The sequence below is a fragment of the Scophthalmus maximus genome, chromosome 20, assembly GCF_022379125.1.
Source record: "Scophthalmus maximus strain ysfricsl-2021 chromosome 20, ASM2237912v1, whole genome shotgun sequence".
Classification (NCBI taxonomy): domain Eukaryota; kingdom Metazoa; phylum Chordata; class Actinopteri; order Pleuronectiformes; family Scophthalmidae; genus Scophthalmus; species Scophthalmus maximus.
Genome location: NC_061534.1, coordinates 13,488,869 through 13,504,352, shown reverse-complemented (window position 1 = coordinate 13,504,352; position 15,484 = coordinate 13,488,869). Strand labels below are relative to the sequence as shown.

The following is a 15,484-nucleotide window of genomic DNA, read 5'->3' as shown; positions in this document are numbered from 1 at the left end:
GAGAAGCTCAGAGATCACTTCACCGCAGCGATGTCAACAGCTGTGTGCTGATGCTGCGGGTGACCCGCGTTTGCCGGAGAGAAGCTGCTGACGTCGGGTTCGCCGCTATTTTATGTTGGGGTTTTTTTTTTTGTTTCCCGGGCGAGCGAATCCACACCGGCCGCGGATCGTGTGCTACAGCGAGGTCCCGAGGAGCCGAGCCGAGAGACGCGACACCCCGGCCCACCATCCCCAAACAACTCCCCCCCTCCTCCTCCCATACACAGCGGCACGGCACGGCACGACGCAAGGCTGGAGGAGGAGGAGGCAACAGGGCAACGTCAGTCTCACGGATCCAGCCCACTGCCATGAATAGACATACAAGATGAAACCTCGTTTTTTGTTTCATTTTGTTATTCTTGTTCGTTATATATCTGTCATGTATGTGCGACGTGTTATTTAATAGAAACTATCATTCAGATACATACATAAATAGATAAATAGATAAATAGATAGATAGATAGATATATGGCTAAATGGATGGATAGATGGATAGATAGATTGATATATAGATAGATGGATATATGGCTAAATGGATGGATAGATGGATAGATAGATAGATAGAGAGATAGATAGATAGATAGATGGATGGAGAGATGGATGTTTACGGAAGTGACATAATATTGTACGTCGGTTAAATGGTTCCCCCGATTTGCTGTGTGCTTCAACTGTGCGCATGTGTCCTGGTTTTAAATCGTTTGAGCTTTGCTGAGAAACAAACTTAGAGAAATGCAAAAGACAGGTTTTCAGAACGTATACGATTTACTCTGAGCACAAAAACGAGGTCTGTTTAAGACATAAGCACAGGCGAGCTTGTCTTTTAGTTTTGAACTGTTGTAATTAAGTCCCTGACAAATTAATTGGGGAAATAAATAAATAGAACAAAATGCTCGTGTATAAAATAAAGTTATAATTGGGTCATTTATGTAAATACTACCCAAACATTTTAGTACTTATACAACTATAACTGAAGTTTAACTTACATACAAGGTTCAAAGTAATTAGACCCTGAGTTTTTTGAATAAGTAAAAAAAATAATTACAGAAACCTAATTACTTTGTGTGATTAATACTATTGATATTATTACTTATGATAGTATTATTATTATTGCTGTTGTTGTTATTACATGACATCAATAGATTATTATTACAGACATATTGATTTGTAAGTAGCATTTTACTGTTGTAGCCGTTAAAGTTGCAGCCAGTTGTATCTTTTTTTTATATAGATAGTTTCGTCCTTTGGCTTTGAACCTTCAGAAGAGAAGAAACACCATAGATCTGTGGTACAAAAAAATCTTGCTTCTTGAATAAATATACCCAGTGGATTTCCACCACCTTTATGGTAATATACTTAATATGCTATTTATGCTTTATAACATGCTTTGTGCATATCAATATTGTAATTTCTTTAAAAGGTAATGGACTTTTTTTTTTTTTTAAATACTGTCCCGTTGAATATGACGCACAAAAAGCACAAGCCCGTTTATTACATTGTAAAACCGATCTCGAATCAGTCTCCTCCTTTTTAACACTATACAGCCGGAGCGGGCGAGCCGCTGTCACGCCTGACTCCAGATCGGTGCCCTAGTGGCCACGTAACCACGCTGCAAGCCTCGCGGTATTTAGGCTACCCAGAATGCCTCGGTCTTCCTTTCTGTCTGAACCGACATGGTGGGTACATAGCCTCCTCTTCTGCGGAAGATTCCGATCCGTTCTATCTGTGTGCATCCTCGTCCGCGCGCTTGTTCTTACATTCTAAAATGTATGTATGTATTTTGCGACGCCTGTCCGTCGGTGTAGTGTCGATATTTTGCCGCGGTATTGTCCATTTTTGGCTGAAACTTGGTTGAACGGACACAAGGCTAGCCGGCACTACCGTCGGGGAGCTAAAGCTAACGTTGCTAAACACGCGTGATTTCGAGTTGCTCTTTAGCTTTAGCTCTTATATTTCAAGTTCCCCACGTGTGTGAAGTGCGTGGCTTGACTGAGTAGTGTGATTTGTGGACGTATGAGAGGTTCTTATCGGCACTTGGCGGTGTGTGTGTGTGTGTGTGTGTGTGTCCGGTTGACTCGGCCGGTGGTGCTGCTGGTAGACGAAAGGGCCTGAGAAACACTTCCTTATAGAAATGTTAGTTAGCAGCCGTAGCTCGTTTATAAATCCACGTTCATGGTATCAGACTGAGATGAGTGTCCTTGTGTATAACTCCAGTGAAGTAATGAGCTGGTTGCTCATTCCAGTATCTTGTATGGCGTGTGTGTACCAGCAGGGTGAACGGACCAGCCATGGGGATTTGACTCGCTGTATTTGCTAATACCTCCGAGCTTCTCTCGGTTTTGCCGGTAGAGTATTGTCAGTCAAGGGGTCTTCAGTCTCTAAATCTTCGTGATCCTGGAAAGAGTCATTGAAGGAGGAGGCTAACCTGCATGCTAAGCAACTGATGCTAAATTGTAGACCTGCTGGAGCTTTGGATGCCTTGAGACCAAAGTCACAGTTGTAGAGTCAGAGATCAAGCGAGGCCCAAAACTTCAATGTTTGTTCCCAAATGATTAATATTAATGTCTTACTATCTTCTCTCTCAACAGCCTAAGGGAAAGAAGGCTAAGGGGAAGAAGGTGGCACCGGCCCCTTCGGTGGCCAAGAAACATGAGGCCAAGAAAGTCGTCAACCCCCTCTTTGAGAAGAGGCCAAAGAACTATGGCATCGGTGAGTGGCCTTCTGTACTGTTCTGCAGAACAAGAGACGTGTGATGGTGCAGATGATGTTAAAGAATATTTGCTATCTTACAACTCTGAAGACAAATTTCTCACCAAGATCGCTGATGCACCGTAGATAAATACCAAGCAAACCTGACTTTGGTTTGATGTCAGATACTAAACACTGTTGTCTGTCACCACAGGCCAGGACATCCAGCCCAAGCGTGATTTGACACGCTTTGTGAAATGGCCTCGCTACATCCGCCTGCAGAGGCAGCGCTCCATCCTCTACAAGCGCCTGAAGGTTCCCCCAGCAATCAACCAGTTCACCCAGGCCCTGGACCGTCAGACCGGTACGTTTCTCTACGATGTTACTGACGTAGTACTTGTGGCAGGGCTTCCCCGAAGAGTCAAACTGCAGTATTTCAAGACCATTCAAGTTCCACTGTTGCTGTGCAAATGATGTGAAATAATAGTTGCTATCTTATCAGCCATGCTGACACTTTCCACCAAGATCACTGATGTAGCTTCTTGAAATTCTGTTGGCTTCCTTCTTAGGACTGAGCCTCGTGAATCCATGTTTTGGGGTTTAACGAATGGCGACGTTTTGACCTTCGTCTTTGTTCCTCCTCAGCCACACAGCTGTTCAAGCTGGCCCACAAGTACAGGCCAGAGACCAAGCAGGAGAAGAGGCAAAGGCTGCTGGCCCGCGCTGAGCAGAAGGCTGCTGGAAAGGGAGATACCCCAACCAAGAGGCCCCCTGTCCTCCGTGCAGGTGAGGTACACAGAAGAACTGAGGCACTGTAGAACATTTGGGACTTAACTCACCAAACCTTTTGTTAGGTTGTGTGGAACATCTTAGATGTTTTATCATGAAATAATGAGGTAACTTTAGTTTAATTTAGTGCCATCTTCCAAACACGGTGGGGTCTCATCTTACTTGGCCTGAATGCAGTGATGAACTTGAATTTCTTCAACTGAAACACTCCTTGATGCTTTTGAGCTTTTTAACCCTGAGCATTGGCCAAGATGAATTGTTTCATGGCAGGCAGTTTGCCGATCCGATGTTTTAAGTTTCATCTTCCACTTGCTTACAGGTGTGAACACCGTCACCTCCCTGGTGGAGAGCAAGAAGGCCCAGCTCGTCATCATTGCCCACGATGTGGATCCGATTGAGGTAAGTTTGTCACGTAGAGTCCGGGCAGCAGGGGAACTTGATGCATTAGGTTCAGGACAGTGTAAGAAGTGGTCACTGGCAATGATGTTTGAATTTCTTCACCTGAATCCGCTATGTGGATCAAAACACGAGCTTTTTAACCCTGAGCAGTGACCAGAAACCAAGAACACCTCTTTCAAGTACAGGATTCTGTTAAGATTTCCTTAAATTTGGTGTAATGCTGAAATACTGATGTTTTCTGTGGTTCCCCTGCCTCCGCAGCTCGTCGTCTTCCTGCCAGCTCTGTGCCGCAAGATGGGCGTCCCATACTGCATTGTCAAGGGCAAGGCTAGACTGGGCAGACTGGTGCACAGAAAGACATGCACTTCAGTTGCCTTCACACAGACTAACCCGTGAGTATGCATAATCTGACCTGTGCTGTAAAAGCTGCGTAACCGGCCAAAATAGGCTTTTTACTTTTTTATCTCTTTAGTGTTTATAAAGCAGTCCCTGCTGCAGTGGTTGTTGTGACAATCCCACACTGTCGCTAATTTACACAGGACTAGTTAGGCAGTTTTAATTGAGGTTCTGAGGTGGTTGGCAATCTCAGACATGATGCTCTGAGCAAACACAGGTTTAAGTTGCTTGCTATCATGACATCAAATTGGAGAATAGAACGGGGTGAAATATTTGCACTTTATTGAAACCAATTAAAACGACAATAGATTTTTCTGCATAATACTTGAGCGTTAATCCCTTCTAATTTCAGTGCTATCTCTTGTGTCAATACCGTGTTGACTGGTTTTGTTCTCTCATAGTGAGGATAAGGGTGCACTTGCCAAGCTTGTGGAAGCCATCAAGACCAACTACAATGACAGATATGAGGAGGTACGCATTCTTCATTCAGTGAAGTTGATCATTAATTTCACAGCCCATATTGCTCCATCATAACACTTTGCAAACTTTTGTTCCAGATCCGTCGTCACTGGGGAGGTGGCATCATGGGCCCCAAGTCCACTGCCCGCATCACGAAGCTGGAGAAGGCAAAGGCCAAGGAACTGGCAACCAAGCTTGGTTAAATTGTTTGGAATAAAAAATGTATGTCCTAATCATCTGTGTTGTTTATTATTTACGTCAAAATATACATTACTTCAGAACAAAGCTGCAACTGTCAATTCATTTTCAAAAGCAATGAGAGGAAAATGTTCTTTGACTGACCTGACAGTCAAATAAAGTGGTTGTTGTACAGGGATGAAAAATTCATGTTTTGCGAAACACGTGCAATTTCGTGTCTAGAGGATCCCTCAGCTGTGATGGACAAAGATCAAACTAAAGAAATGTTGCCCTATCTATTGATGAACTCTGAAAATGAAAAATTTGATGTTCCCAAAATAATTTGTAGCTAAAATGTTGTGCAAACAGTTATTAAACCCTTTTCCTTAGAGCTGGAAACCTCAGTATTATTAAATGCCCTTGGATTGAGTTGAGTATACTCATTCTGAGGTGGTGCATCCTAATGCGGCCTCCAGCTCAGGATGTCACTGCAGCTTGTCTCTTCTGTTAAGTACCCAGAGCCGTTCTGTTGCAGGATATTAGCTTAAATGTTAATTTTATTTTATTTGGTTTATGGAAAAATTTGCCAGTGTTATACATGTAAAAGCTGAAAAAACAAGCAGTAGCATTGATTGATTTATTTATTGTTTCAGAAGAAAAATCCACAACTATATACACGTTAGTCAGTGAATGTTTGCTGGAGCTGATGGTATAACTCAAGTATATCAAACTCACTTGCATTGCAGTATTTCAGATGGTGTCAGCAACATCACAGCATTTAATTGTATTACACTTAAATTCTCTTGATGAACTTCGCATATCACATGTAGGAGGTTGCAGCACACAAGCCATACCTGGAAAATGAAATTATTAAATAAATTAAAATACATGGATTACATTTTTACAGCATCAAAGTTTAGGTGGATGTTTAGGTAACATCCACCTACCATGTCACTATGTACTACATTTATTCATTCCTCAGTGTGAATGGTCTCCAGGGATGGTGTACCTAAAATATCTCCCACCAAGTGGGGAGAAGTATTTCTCTTTGTATGACTAGAAACTGCCGGTTGGTTTCCTCAATCCAGTTTTTTAGAAAAATAACGTAGATTTAACTATTATATTACCATGATTGGCTTAATACAATATACATAGATTTAGCATTTTGGGGTATCAAAAATCTTTTGATGTTTATAAGGAATTCATTCCAACTTTAGTATGTAACACTAATGAAAAGGGATGCAGTCTTGATGACTAGCCTAAGGCTGGGACATTGTGGGCTGGCATGGGAATTATTTAAGATGGGATTGCGTGAGGATGGCTTGTGTGGAACCTGCAAAAAAACAACTAAACTGTGACACATTTATTAATGGATTGCAGTTACTTTACAGAGAAGAGAGAGCAGCTACATGCAGCGGTGAAAGACCCGGGCGCTGAAACAGTGTCAATTAAAAGTTTACTCAAACCTACAATAAACCAAACCGGAACAGTAAAAGCTGTCAAAGAATACATCAAGGAAACTGGACTGATCCTTTGGATGTTTAAAAAAAATGGATATAACTATGCCCTGTGGGTGGCAGCAATGTGCCCATTGGCATCTAGACTGTCGGAAAAGAAGACGACGAAGAAGAAGAAGAAGAAGAAGAAGAAGAAGAAGAAGAAGACGACGACGACGACGAAGACGAAGAAGAAGAAGAAGAAGAAGAAGAAGAAGAAGAAGAAGACGAAGACGAAGACGAAGAAGACGACGAAGACGACGACGACGACGACGAAGAAGAAGAAGAAGAAGACGACGACGACGACGACGCAGCAGCAGCGGCAGCAGCAGCGTCCTGCTGTACATTCTAAAGTGTATGTATGTCTTCTGCGAAGCCTGTCCGTGGATGTAGTGTCGATATTTTTTGTCAATGTTGTGTTTTTGGCAGTTGAACGGACACATGGCTAGTCGGTGCTTTAGCCACGTGGCTGCCCGTCGGGGAGCTAAAGCTAACGTTGCTAAACACGCGTGATTTCGAGTTGCTCTTTAGCTTTAGCTCTTATATTTCAAGTTCCCCACGTGTGTGAAGTGCGTGGCTTGACTGAGTAGTGTGATTTGTGGACGTATGAGAGGTTCTTATCGGCACTTGGCGGTGTAGTTTGTGTCCAGTTGACTCGGCCGGTGGTGCTGCTGGTAGACGAAAGGGCCTGAGACACACTTCCTTATAGAAATGTTAGTTAGCAGCCGTAGCTCGGTTATAAATCCACGTTCATGGTATCAGACTGAGATGAGTGTCCTTGTGTATAACTCCAGTGAAGTAATGAGCTGGTTGCTCATTCCAGTATCTTGTATGGCGCGTGTGTACCAGCAGGGTGAACGGACCAGCCATGGGGATTTGACTCGCTGTATTTGCTAATACCTCCGAGCGTCTCTCGGTTTTGCCGGTAGAGTATTGTCAGTCAAGGGGTCTTCAGTCTCTAAATCTTCGTGATCCTGGAAAGAGTCATTGAAGGAGGAGGCTAACCTGCATGCTAAGCAACTGATGCTAAATTGTAGACCTGCTGGACCTTAGATGCCTTGAGACCTAAGTCACAGTTGTAGAGTCAGAGATTAAGCGAGGCCCAAAACTTCAATGTTTGTTCCCAAATGATTAATATTAATGTCTTAATATCTTCTCTCTCTCTTTCGACAGCCTAATGGGAAGAAGGTGGCACCGGCCCCTTCAGTGGCCAAGAAACATGAGGCCAAGAAAGTCGTCAACCCCCTCTTTGAGAAGAGGCCAAAGAACTATGGCATCGGTGAGTGGCCTTCTGTACTGTTCTGCAGAACAAGAGACGTGTGATGGTGCAGATGATGTTAAAGAATATTTGCTATCTTACAACTCTGAAGACAAATTTCTCACCAAGATCGCTGATGCACCGTAGATAAATACCAAGTAAACCTGACTTTGATTTGATGTCAGATACTAAACACTGTTGTCTGTCACCACAGGCCAGGACATCCAGCCCAAGCGTGATTTGACACGCTTTGTGAAATGGCCTCGCTACATCCGCCTGCAGAGGCAGCGCTCCATCCTCTACAAGCGCCTGAAGGTTCCCCCAGCAATCAACCAGTTCACCCAGGCCCTGGACCGTCAGACCGGTACGTTTCTCTACGATGTTACTGACGTAGTACTTGTGGCAGGGCTTCCCCGAAGAGTCAAACTGCAGTATTTCAAGACCATTCAAGTTCCACTGTTGCTGTGGAAATGATGTGAAATAATATTTGCTATCTTATCAGCCATGCTGACACTTTCCACCAAGATCACTGATGTAGCTTCTTGAAATTCTGTTGGCTTCCTTCTTAGGACTGAGCCTCGTGAATCCATGTTTTGGGGTTTAACGAATGGCGACGTTTTGACCTTCGTCTTTGTTCCTCCTCAGCCACACAGCTGTTCAAGCTGGCCCACAAGTACAGGCCAGAGACCAAGCAGGAGAAGAGGCAAAGGCTGCTGGCCCGCGCTGAGCAGAAGGCTGCTGGAAAGGGAGATACCCCAACCAAGAGGCCCCCTGTCCTCCGTGCAGGTGAGGTACACAGAAGAACTGAGGCACTGTAGAACGTTTGGGACTTAACTCACCAAACCTTTTGTTAGGTTGTGTGGAACATCTTAGATGTTTTATCATGAAATAATGAGGTAACTTTAGTTTAATTTAGTGCCATCTTCCAAACGCGGTGGGGTCTCATCTTACTTGGCCTGAATGCAGTGATGAACTTGAATTTCTTCAACTGAAAAACTCCTTGATGCTTTTGAGCTTTTTAACCCTGAGCATTGGCCAAGATGAATTGTTTCATGGCAGGCAGTTTGCCGATCCGATGTTTTAAGTTTCATCTTCCACTTGCTTACAGGTGTGAACACCGTCACCTCCCTGGTGGAGAGCAAGAAGGCCCAGCTCGTCATCATTGGCCACGATGTGGATCCGATTGAAGTAAGTTTGTCACGTAGAGTCCGGGCAGCAGGGGAACTTGATGCATTAGGTTCAGGACAGTGTAAAAAGTGGTCACTGGCAATGATGTTTGAATTTCTTCACCTGAATCCGCTATGTGGATCAAAACACGAGCTTTTTAACCCTGAGCAGTGACCACAAACTAAGAACACATGTTTCAAGTACAGGATTCTGTTAGGATTTACTTAAATTTGGTGTAATGCTGAAATACTGATGTTTTCTGTGGTTCCCCTGCCTCCGCAGCTCGTCGTCTTCCTGCCAGCTCTGTGCCGCAAGATGGGCGTCCCATACTGTATTGTCAAGGGCAAGGCTAGACTGGGCAGACTGGTGCACAGAAAGACATGCACTTCAGTTGCCTTCACACAGACTAACCCGTGAGTATGCGTTATCTGACCTGTGCTGTGAAAGCACAGAAACATTTTTCATTTTTTTGCTAGTAACACTAAGAGCTGCGTGACTTGCCACTTACATGTCTGAGGCGGTTTGCAATCTCAGACATGATGCTCTGAGCAAACACAGGTTTAAGTTGCTTGCTATCATGACATCAAATTGGAGAATAGAACGGGGTGTAATATCTGCTCTTTATTGAAACCAATGAATATTTAAAATGTATCTACATAATACTTGAGCGTTAATCCCTTCTAATTTCAGTGCCATCTCTAGTGTCAATACCGTGTTCACTGGTTTTGTTCTCATAGATAAGGGTGCACTTGCCAAGCTTGTGGAAGCCATCAAGACCAACTACAATGACCGATATGAGGAGGTACGCATTCTTCATTCAGTGAAGTTGATCATTGATATCACAGCCCGTATTGCTCCATTATAACACTTTGCAAACTTTTGTTCCAGATCCGTCGTCACTGGGGAGGTGGCATCATGGGGCCCCAAGTCCACAGCCCGCATCACGAAGCTGGAGAAGGAAAAGGCCAAGGAACTGGAAACCAAGCTTTGTTAAATTGTTTGGAATAAAAAAATGTATGTCCTGTCATCTGTTTATTATTTACGACAAAATAAACATTACTTCAGAACAAAGCTGAAACTGTCAATTTATTTTCAAAAGCAATGAGAGGAAAATATTCTTTGACTGACCCGACAGTCAAATAAAGTGGTTGTTGTACAGGGATGAAAAATTCATGTTTTGCAAAACACGTGATTTTGTGTTTAGAGGATCCCTCAGCTGTGAAGAAATAATTGATTAAACTAGAGTACGGTTACCCCATCTAATGATAAACTCAAAAGATTAAAATTTGTTGTTGCAAATATAATTTGTGGATAAAAATTGGGGTGCCGCGAAATGTCCTTCCTATCTGCTATTCCTTTACCTCAGTGGAAAACGTCATGAGTCCAAGGAAAGGTGTAAAGGAGAACTGATAGGACATAGGGAAAGAGAATCCAACTCGACTTTCACTATACTACGTCTTCACGCAATGGCGGATGTTATTGATGTCCGCCTGCTGTTGTGAAACTACAAATTTCCGGAGATGGACTACAAAAGACATAGCGGCTCCATGTTTCAGTTTGTTTTGCCACCGTGTGACAGATAAATAACAGTAGATGATGAAATAAATAGATGTAAATGATTTATATGTAATTGTAACTTGCATGATGACGCACCTCTTCTGGGTCATATTCATATTATCCTACTTCTACTTCAGATTGAATCGTTTACATTCGTGCAATGAATTGTGGGGCGTCTATCTCCTTTCCTTTCGCATAGGAGGGTCCAGTGTAGCCTATGCTAAAGGAGATAGGAAAGGAAGCATTCAAGCGCCTTTCCTATGCATCTTATGAATCCGAACACCTATCATGGCTGCCGATCAAATACTTACGGGTGACTTCAAGATTTAGGAAATGTCCTAAGCCAATTTGACATTTCGACCTCACCCTTGGTGTGCAGTCTGTTATTGAACCATTTTCTTCAGAGCTGGAAATCTCAGTATTATCAAATGCTTTTGGAGTCAGGTGTGTAAACTGAATTTGAGGTGGTGCATCCTAATAAGCGAGGCCTCCAACTCAGGACCAGCTTGTCTCTTCTGTTTAGCTGCCAAAATGTTGTTTCCAGAGTAGTTCTTTTATTTATTTTATTTTGAATGCAAATTTTATTTTATTGTTTATGGAACAAAATATGCCAGTGTTATAAATGTAAAAGCAGAAAATAATACAGCAGTTATATTGATTCTAACTTAATTTATTTCAACATGTTTCAGAAAAATCCACAACTATATACATATTAGTCAGTGAATGTTTACTGCAAGCTGGAGCTGACGGTATAAATCAAGTAAATCAAACTCACTTGCTATACAGTATTTCAGATGGTATCAGTAACAACACTGCATTTAATCTTATTAAACCTTGATTCTCTTGATGAACTTCGCATACCACATGTAGGAGGTTGCAGCACACAAGCCATACCTGGGATGAAAAAAAAGTAAATTTACTAAATAAATAAATTGAAATGCATAGATAAACGTTTTACAGCATCAAAGTATAGTTAATCCAGAAGGGAAACATCCACCTACCATGTAACTATGTACTGCATGTGTTCATTCCTCAGTGTGACTCTGGTCTGTCCACCGATAGGTCCTCCAGGGATGGTGCTCCCTGCAGGAGTTGCATTTACATTTACCATAATACCACACGATCTTCATTGATACAAGTAGGCTCAACAGACCCATAAACAATTGCCAGATATATGTATATCTAATCTGAACCAAAGAGCATCATGGACTCTGTTGTCCACAAGACCTTACCGTAGTCCGCATCGATGAAGATGGGCTCCGCTCCAGTGACATGGGACATGGCCTCCAGGTCGCGGTAGTGCCAGCGGTTTCTCTCCACGTCATTGTTCGGGACAAAGGGTTTGCGAATCTCTGTCAGTCGGACCACCCCGACCACTTCCACCTCACCCTCCACCTGCGCAGACGCATCAATGCACTTGAGTAAATGTGAATAGTCTACAAAGGAGGAGACTACATCATCCTGTATGTATGATTGAGGGGAGCTTGTGGTAACGCTATACTCTCGGGTCACAATGTTTTTTGTTTGGTTGGTTATAGCTGATGACACAGAGAGAGCCCAGCACCACTGACACACTAATACAATATTAATCACACGAGGTCTGTGAGTCATTTACAATGCAGATTATCAAATGTTTGCAGGGGCCTGGTTCACAGATATGGTCATAATAGTCAGATAAACATCTAAAGTCTTCAGTTGCACAAAGCTGTGTAGTTCCTGACAGTCCTTAAACACGACTCTGGGCACATTTTTGTGTTTTTGCAAATTATAAAAACATGGCTGAGCTACCTTTGGTTTGTTCAAACAAAACAAGCCATTTCATTCCATCACCTGGAGCTTTAGGATATTTTTGATGGACATATTTTCGCTCTTTGTGGATGTATTGTCGACCAAACAATCAATTTATTCATCGAGAAAATAATTAGCAGATTAACCCATAATGAAAATCATCGTCAAAAGTCTGCGATCTAAGACTATGGGCCGGTCTTCACGCGCTCTGAAACACCCACCTGTCCTTTCGTCCTGGTCTCTGGTCTTATCTTCTGTCTCGGCACGTATCCTCTGTTCACCAGGATTGTGATCCTGCGGCAAAAGAATCAGTGAGCCGTTGGACGTGTAGCGCAAGATTACTGTGCAGTCGCTATTATAACTGGGCGTTAAACCCATCAATGCTTTATCCCGCCTCTTACCCGAGGTCAGTGCAGTGGAATGGGGTGATGACATTGGCGCCGGTCTCCCCACTTGAAGTCAGTCTTCCTGCCTCCCGGGCCTCTCTCTCTGGGTCCACTGGTGAGCGGGGCAGAACGTACAGCTCCTGAGTGTGGTCGTACTGGCCACGCACTCTCACTCTTCTGTACTCCAGGTTATTCAGCTCATAGGCACTAGCAGGGAGAAAATGTTATCTTTTTTTTCCCACACTGATAGCCAGAATAGATAAATACATGAGCCACCTCAATAGTGGGAGGGGGATTTATTGCCATATATCTACAGTAGCTTCTTTGAATGTGTTTGCATGTAAAATTAGAAAAGAGGGTGGTTCATCAAAGAAAACACTTTGTTTGTGAAGGTGTAAACGAGAATGGAGAGGGTTGCTTGCTTTACATATAAATATAATTCCTAAGTGTTTTTGACACTTATAGTGGGTGCACATTTTTAAATGATTTTAGCTTATTGCTCTAGTCTTGTGTAATTTTTTGTCATAAAGCTAAATTTTATTTTAAACTATTAGGAATGTTTGTCTACATTCAGTCAGGTCTGTTTCGCCTTCTTTTCAATCTTTGACATGTTTCTTTAATTTTCATGACCAATGGCAGACATGTAATGGAAATTATTCACTTATTCAAAAAAAAAAATGTCAATGAATCCTTAATATAACACATGTCCTAACATTTAGCAATAGCACGTGATTTCCTATAAACCAACTTGAATATTTCTTGTCAAATGCACCATCTCCTTCAAGAGGCTCTGGCTGCATTAAGTGTTCTGTTGTGAACGGTGTGATCGATGTCAGCATGACCTGCTGTTTGATTCAGAGTGTATGAGCAAAATATAAGATGTGTCTTCTAGGGCTATAACTAATGTTTATTATCTTTACCGATTAATCTGCCAGTTACCTTTTCAGTGATGTAATTAAATGTCATATTGACCAACAATCCAAAACCTAAACATATTCAATTTATGGTCATGTAAGATCAAGTGGTGTGTTTATCTCATTAGATTGGCTGGAACCAGAGAATGTTTGACATTTTCAGAGATTAATCATTGCAGCTCGAGTGTCCACAATGTACTTACGTAAGAGGAAGAGGAATGGGTTCTGCGGTGGTGAGTCTTTTCAGCTCGTCAATCAGCTGCAGTTTCCACTGACGCCGTTTCACCTTCACGGAAACAAAAGTATCTGAGTCCATAAAAATAAATTAAAAAACAATAGTAAACCAAGCATACATCAGCATTACTATAAACAAAGGGATGAGACAGAGTAGAGAAGCTATACCTGCCATGTGCCAAGACCAAACGTGGTGGCGGGGATGAGCAGCAGGAACCATTTGAGGAAAGAGTCTTCTCCTTTCTCTGCACTTGCTGCTGTGGAGCTGGACTGTCGCCCAACGTTGATGAACCTGCCTGGAAATTCACAAATACACCGGACAGGAAGTGAGTGAAATGGAACAGACACGTAAAACATTTACAAAGGGAGAATACATGGTAGGAGTACCCCCGTAAATTTCGCAACCAAATTTGATCAGAGAAGTGTTGTACATTCATGAAAAAACGTCAAAGCCTGAAATTGATGTAAAGCTCAGTCTTAAACACTGTTACATTCATTTGAACTGTCTTGCTCAATTTAGAGAATCTCTGGCATATGTTGTCCGATTTTTGATTGTTGATATACACTCGGAGGCCACATCATCAGGCTCACCCGTTGCAAATCAGTGCAACAGTTTCACCTTTACAAAGTTTATAATGGTCAAATTTTAGTAGACATTAAAAGAAATGTGCCATTTCAATTCATCAATTTCTATTATTCTTTTTTTCCTCCCTTTTTGTCATCCATGCAAGGCTGTACATGTGTATCTAATAAAACTGCCAGAGATGTAATTATTATATTGTCATTTTTGGCTTAATACAACAAACAAGATTTAGCATTTTGGGGTACCAAAAATGATCCATTGTTGTTTAAGAGGAATACGAAATGAGCATCATTAAAACTTGAGTATGTAACACTGATGAAATCCCTTTAGATGGTACCTGTTTATTAATTTTGTCTACACTAAAGCGACGGTCTCTGCTGTTAAGTTTTTGACATACATACATACATATATGTATATATATATATATATATATATATATATATATATATATATATATATATATATGTTATTGTGGAAATAAGATGGCCTCCAGTTTGAGCATTATGTATCATAATTTACAATGAGCACAATATTTAAATATTTACCGTCAGCACGTTTGAAGGGAGGCAGCCTGGACAGAAGGAAGGTCCTCTTGATGTAAATGGCATTTGTCTGCAATTATAGAAAAATAAACTGAACTCAAAACATTGCAGGTCGTGCAAACTTGATGGGAATGACTTTCACAGAGCTCTTTGTATGGGACGTAAAGGCACACTTACCTGCTGTTTGAGTATTGATAGCACTCTGGTAGAGTGGGCCAGCACTGACTTTAGAGAAGCCATACTGAATCAAAACATTTAAGACTAATGGGTGAAAATAGACGAGACAACCGACATGAGAACAGCTACAAATGTTATACCTCCGTCAAACTGCCAACTAAATGTTCTCGCATGTCTCTTAGTGCACTTACGGTACGGAGGCTGGGAGCGGCCAAAAGGGATGTGTACAAATCGAGTGGAAAAATTGCATACTTGATTAAACGGGTATTATTACACGTATGGTTTACTTATAACTGCATAGTCTGCTTTAAATCATGTCCTCAGTGTTTAAAAAAAGCAATGTTTTAGTTAAGTTGTAATTTTAAAGGAAACTCAAAATGCCGTTTCTTCCATCCGGTCCATTCATTTTGGTGGCTTCCGGCATCCGTACCGTAAGTG

At 42.0% G+C, this 15,484-nt stretch overlaps 3 protein-coding genes and 8 non-coding genes across 11 annotated transcripts; 10 read left to right on the top strand and 1 right to left on the bottom strand.

Moving 5' to 3' along the window:
• The first annotated feature begins 97 nt into the window (after window positions 1-97).
• Window positions 98-5,000, top strand: LOC118284798 (60S ribosomal protein L7a). Its single transcript, XM_035607849.2, has 8 exons — window positions 98-319; window positions 2,625-2,745; window positions 2,939-3,088; window positions 3,370-3,510; window positions 3,833-3,912; window positions 4,174-4,304; window positions 4,710-4,779; window positions 4,866-5,000. The coding sequence occupies exons 1-8, from the start codon at window positions 113-115 to the stop codon at window positions 4,968-4,970; spliced, it is 1,005 nt and encodes a 334-aa protein (XP_035463742.2). The 5' UTR covers window positions 98-112; the 3' UTR covers window positions 4,971-5,000.
• LOC118285604 lies at window positions 2,793-2,865 on the top strand. The gene has a single exon (XR_004785172.1). It is a non-coding gene; the product is annotated as a small nucleolar RNA SNORD24 (small nucleolar RNA).
• On the top strand, window positions 3,190-3,261 carry LOC118285606. Its single transcript, XR_004785174.2, has one exon. It is a non-coding gene; the product is annotated as a small nucleolar RNA SNORD24 (small nucleolar RNA).
• Window positions 3,685-3,757, top strand: LOC118285602. The gene has a single exon (XR_004785170.1). It is a non-coding gene; the product is annotated as a small nucleolar RNA SNORD36 (small nucleolar RNA).
• Window positions 3,989-4,063, top strand: LOC118285615. The gene has a single exon (XR_004785183.1). It is a non-coding gene; the product is annotated as a small nucleolar RNA SNORD36 (small nucleolar RNA).
• A 1,526-nt stretch (window positions 5,001-6,526) lies between the features above and the next one.
• LOC118285462 (60S ribosomal protein L7a) lies at window positions 6,527-9,936 on the top strand. Its single transcript, XM_047329627.1, has 9 exons — window positions 6,527-6,549; window positions 6,655-6,799; window positions 7,614-7,719; window positions 7,913-8,062; window positions 8,344-8,484; window positions 8,807-8,886; window positions 9,148-9,278; window positions 9,603-9,667; window positions 9,754-9,936. Exons 1-8 carry the CDS (start codon window positions 6,527-6,529, stop codon window positions 9,604-9,606), a joined length of 780 nt encoding a protein of 259 aa, XP_047185583.1. The 3' UTR covers window positions 9,607-9,667; window positions 9,754-9,936.
• LOC118285603 lies at window positions 7,767-7,839 on the top strand. Its single transcript, XR_004785171.1, has one exon. It is a non-coding gene; the product is annotated as a small nucleolar RNA SNORD24 (small nucleolar RNA).
• LOC118285605 lies at window positions 8,164-8,235 on the top strand. Its single transcript, XR_004785173.1, has one exon. It is a non-coding gene; the product is annotated as a small nucleolar RNA SNORD24 (small nucleolar RNA).
• Window positions 8,659-8,731, top strand: LOC118285616. Its single transcript, XR_004785184.2, has one exon. It is a non-coding gene; the product is annotated as a small nucleolar RNA SNORD36 (small nucleolar RNA).
• On the top strand, window positions 8,963-9,037 carry LOC118285614. The gene has a single exon (XR_004785182.1). It is a non-coding gene; the product is annotated as a small nucleolar RNA SNORD36 (small nucleolar RNA).
• A 1,140-nt stretch (window positions 9,937-11,076) lies between the features above and the next one.
• On the bottom strand, window positions 11,077-15,468 carry LOC118285266 (surfeit locus protein 1). Its single transcript, XM_035608777.2, has 9 exons — window positions 15,047-15,468; window positions 14,873-14,939; window positions 13,913-14,040; window positions 13,714-13,796; window positions 12,612-12,803; window positions 12,432-12,504; window positions 11,655-11,817; window positions 11,424-11,505; window positions 11,077-11,316 (listed from the first exon to the last, which is right to left on the bottom strand). The coding sequence occupies exons 1-9, from the start codon at window positions 15,107-15,109 to the stop codon at window positions 11,250-11,252; spliced, it is 918 nt and encodes a 305-aa protein (XP_035464670.1). The 5' UTR covers window positions 15,110-15,468; the 3' UTR covers window positions 11,077-11,249.
• Between the last annotated feature and the right edge of the window lie 16 nt (window positions 15,469-15,484).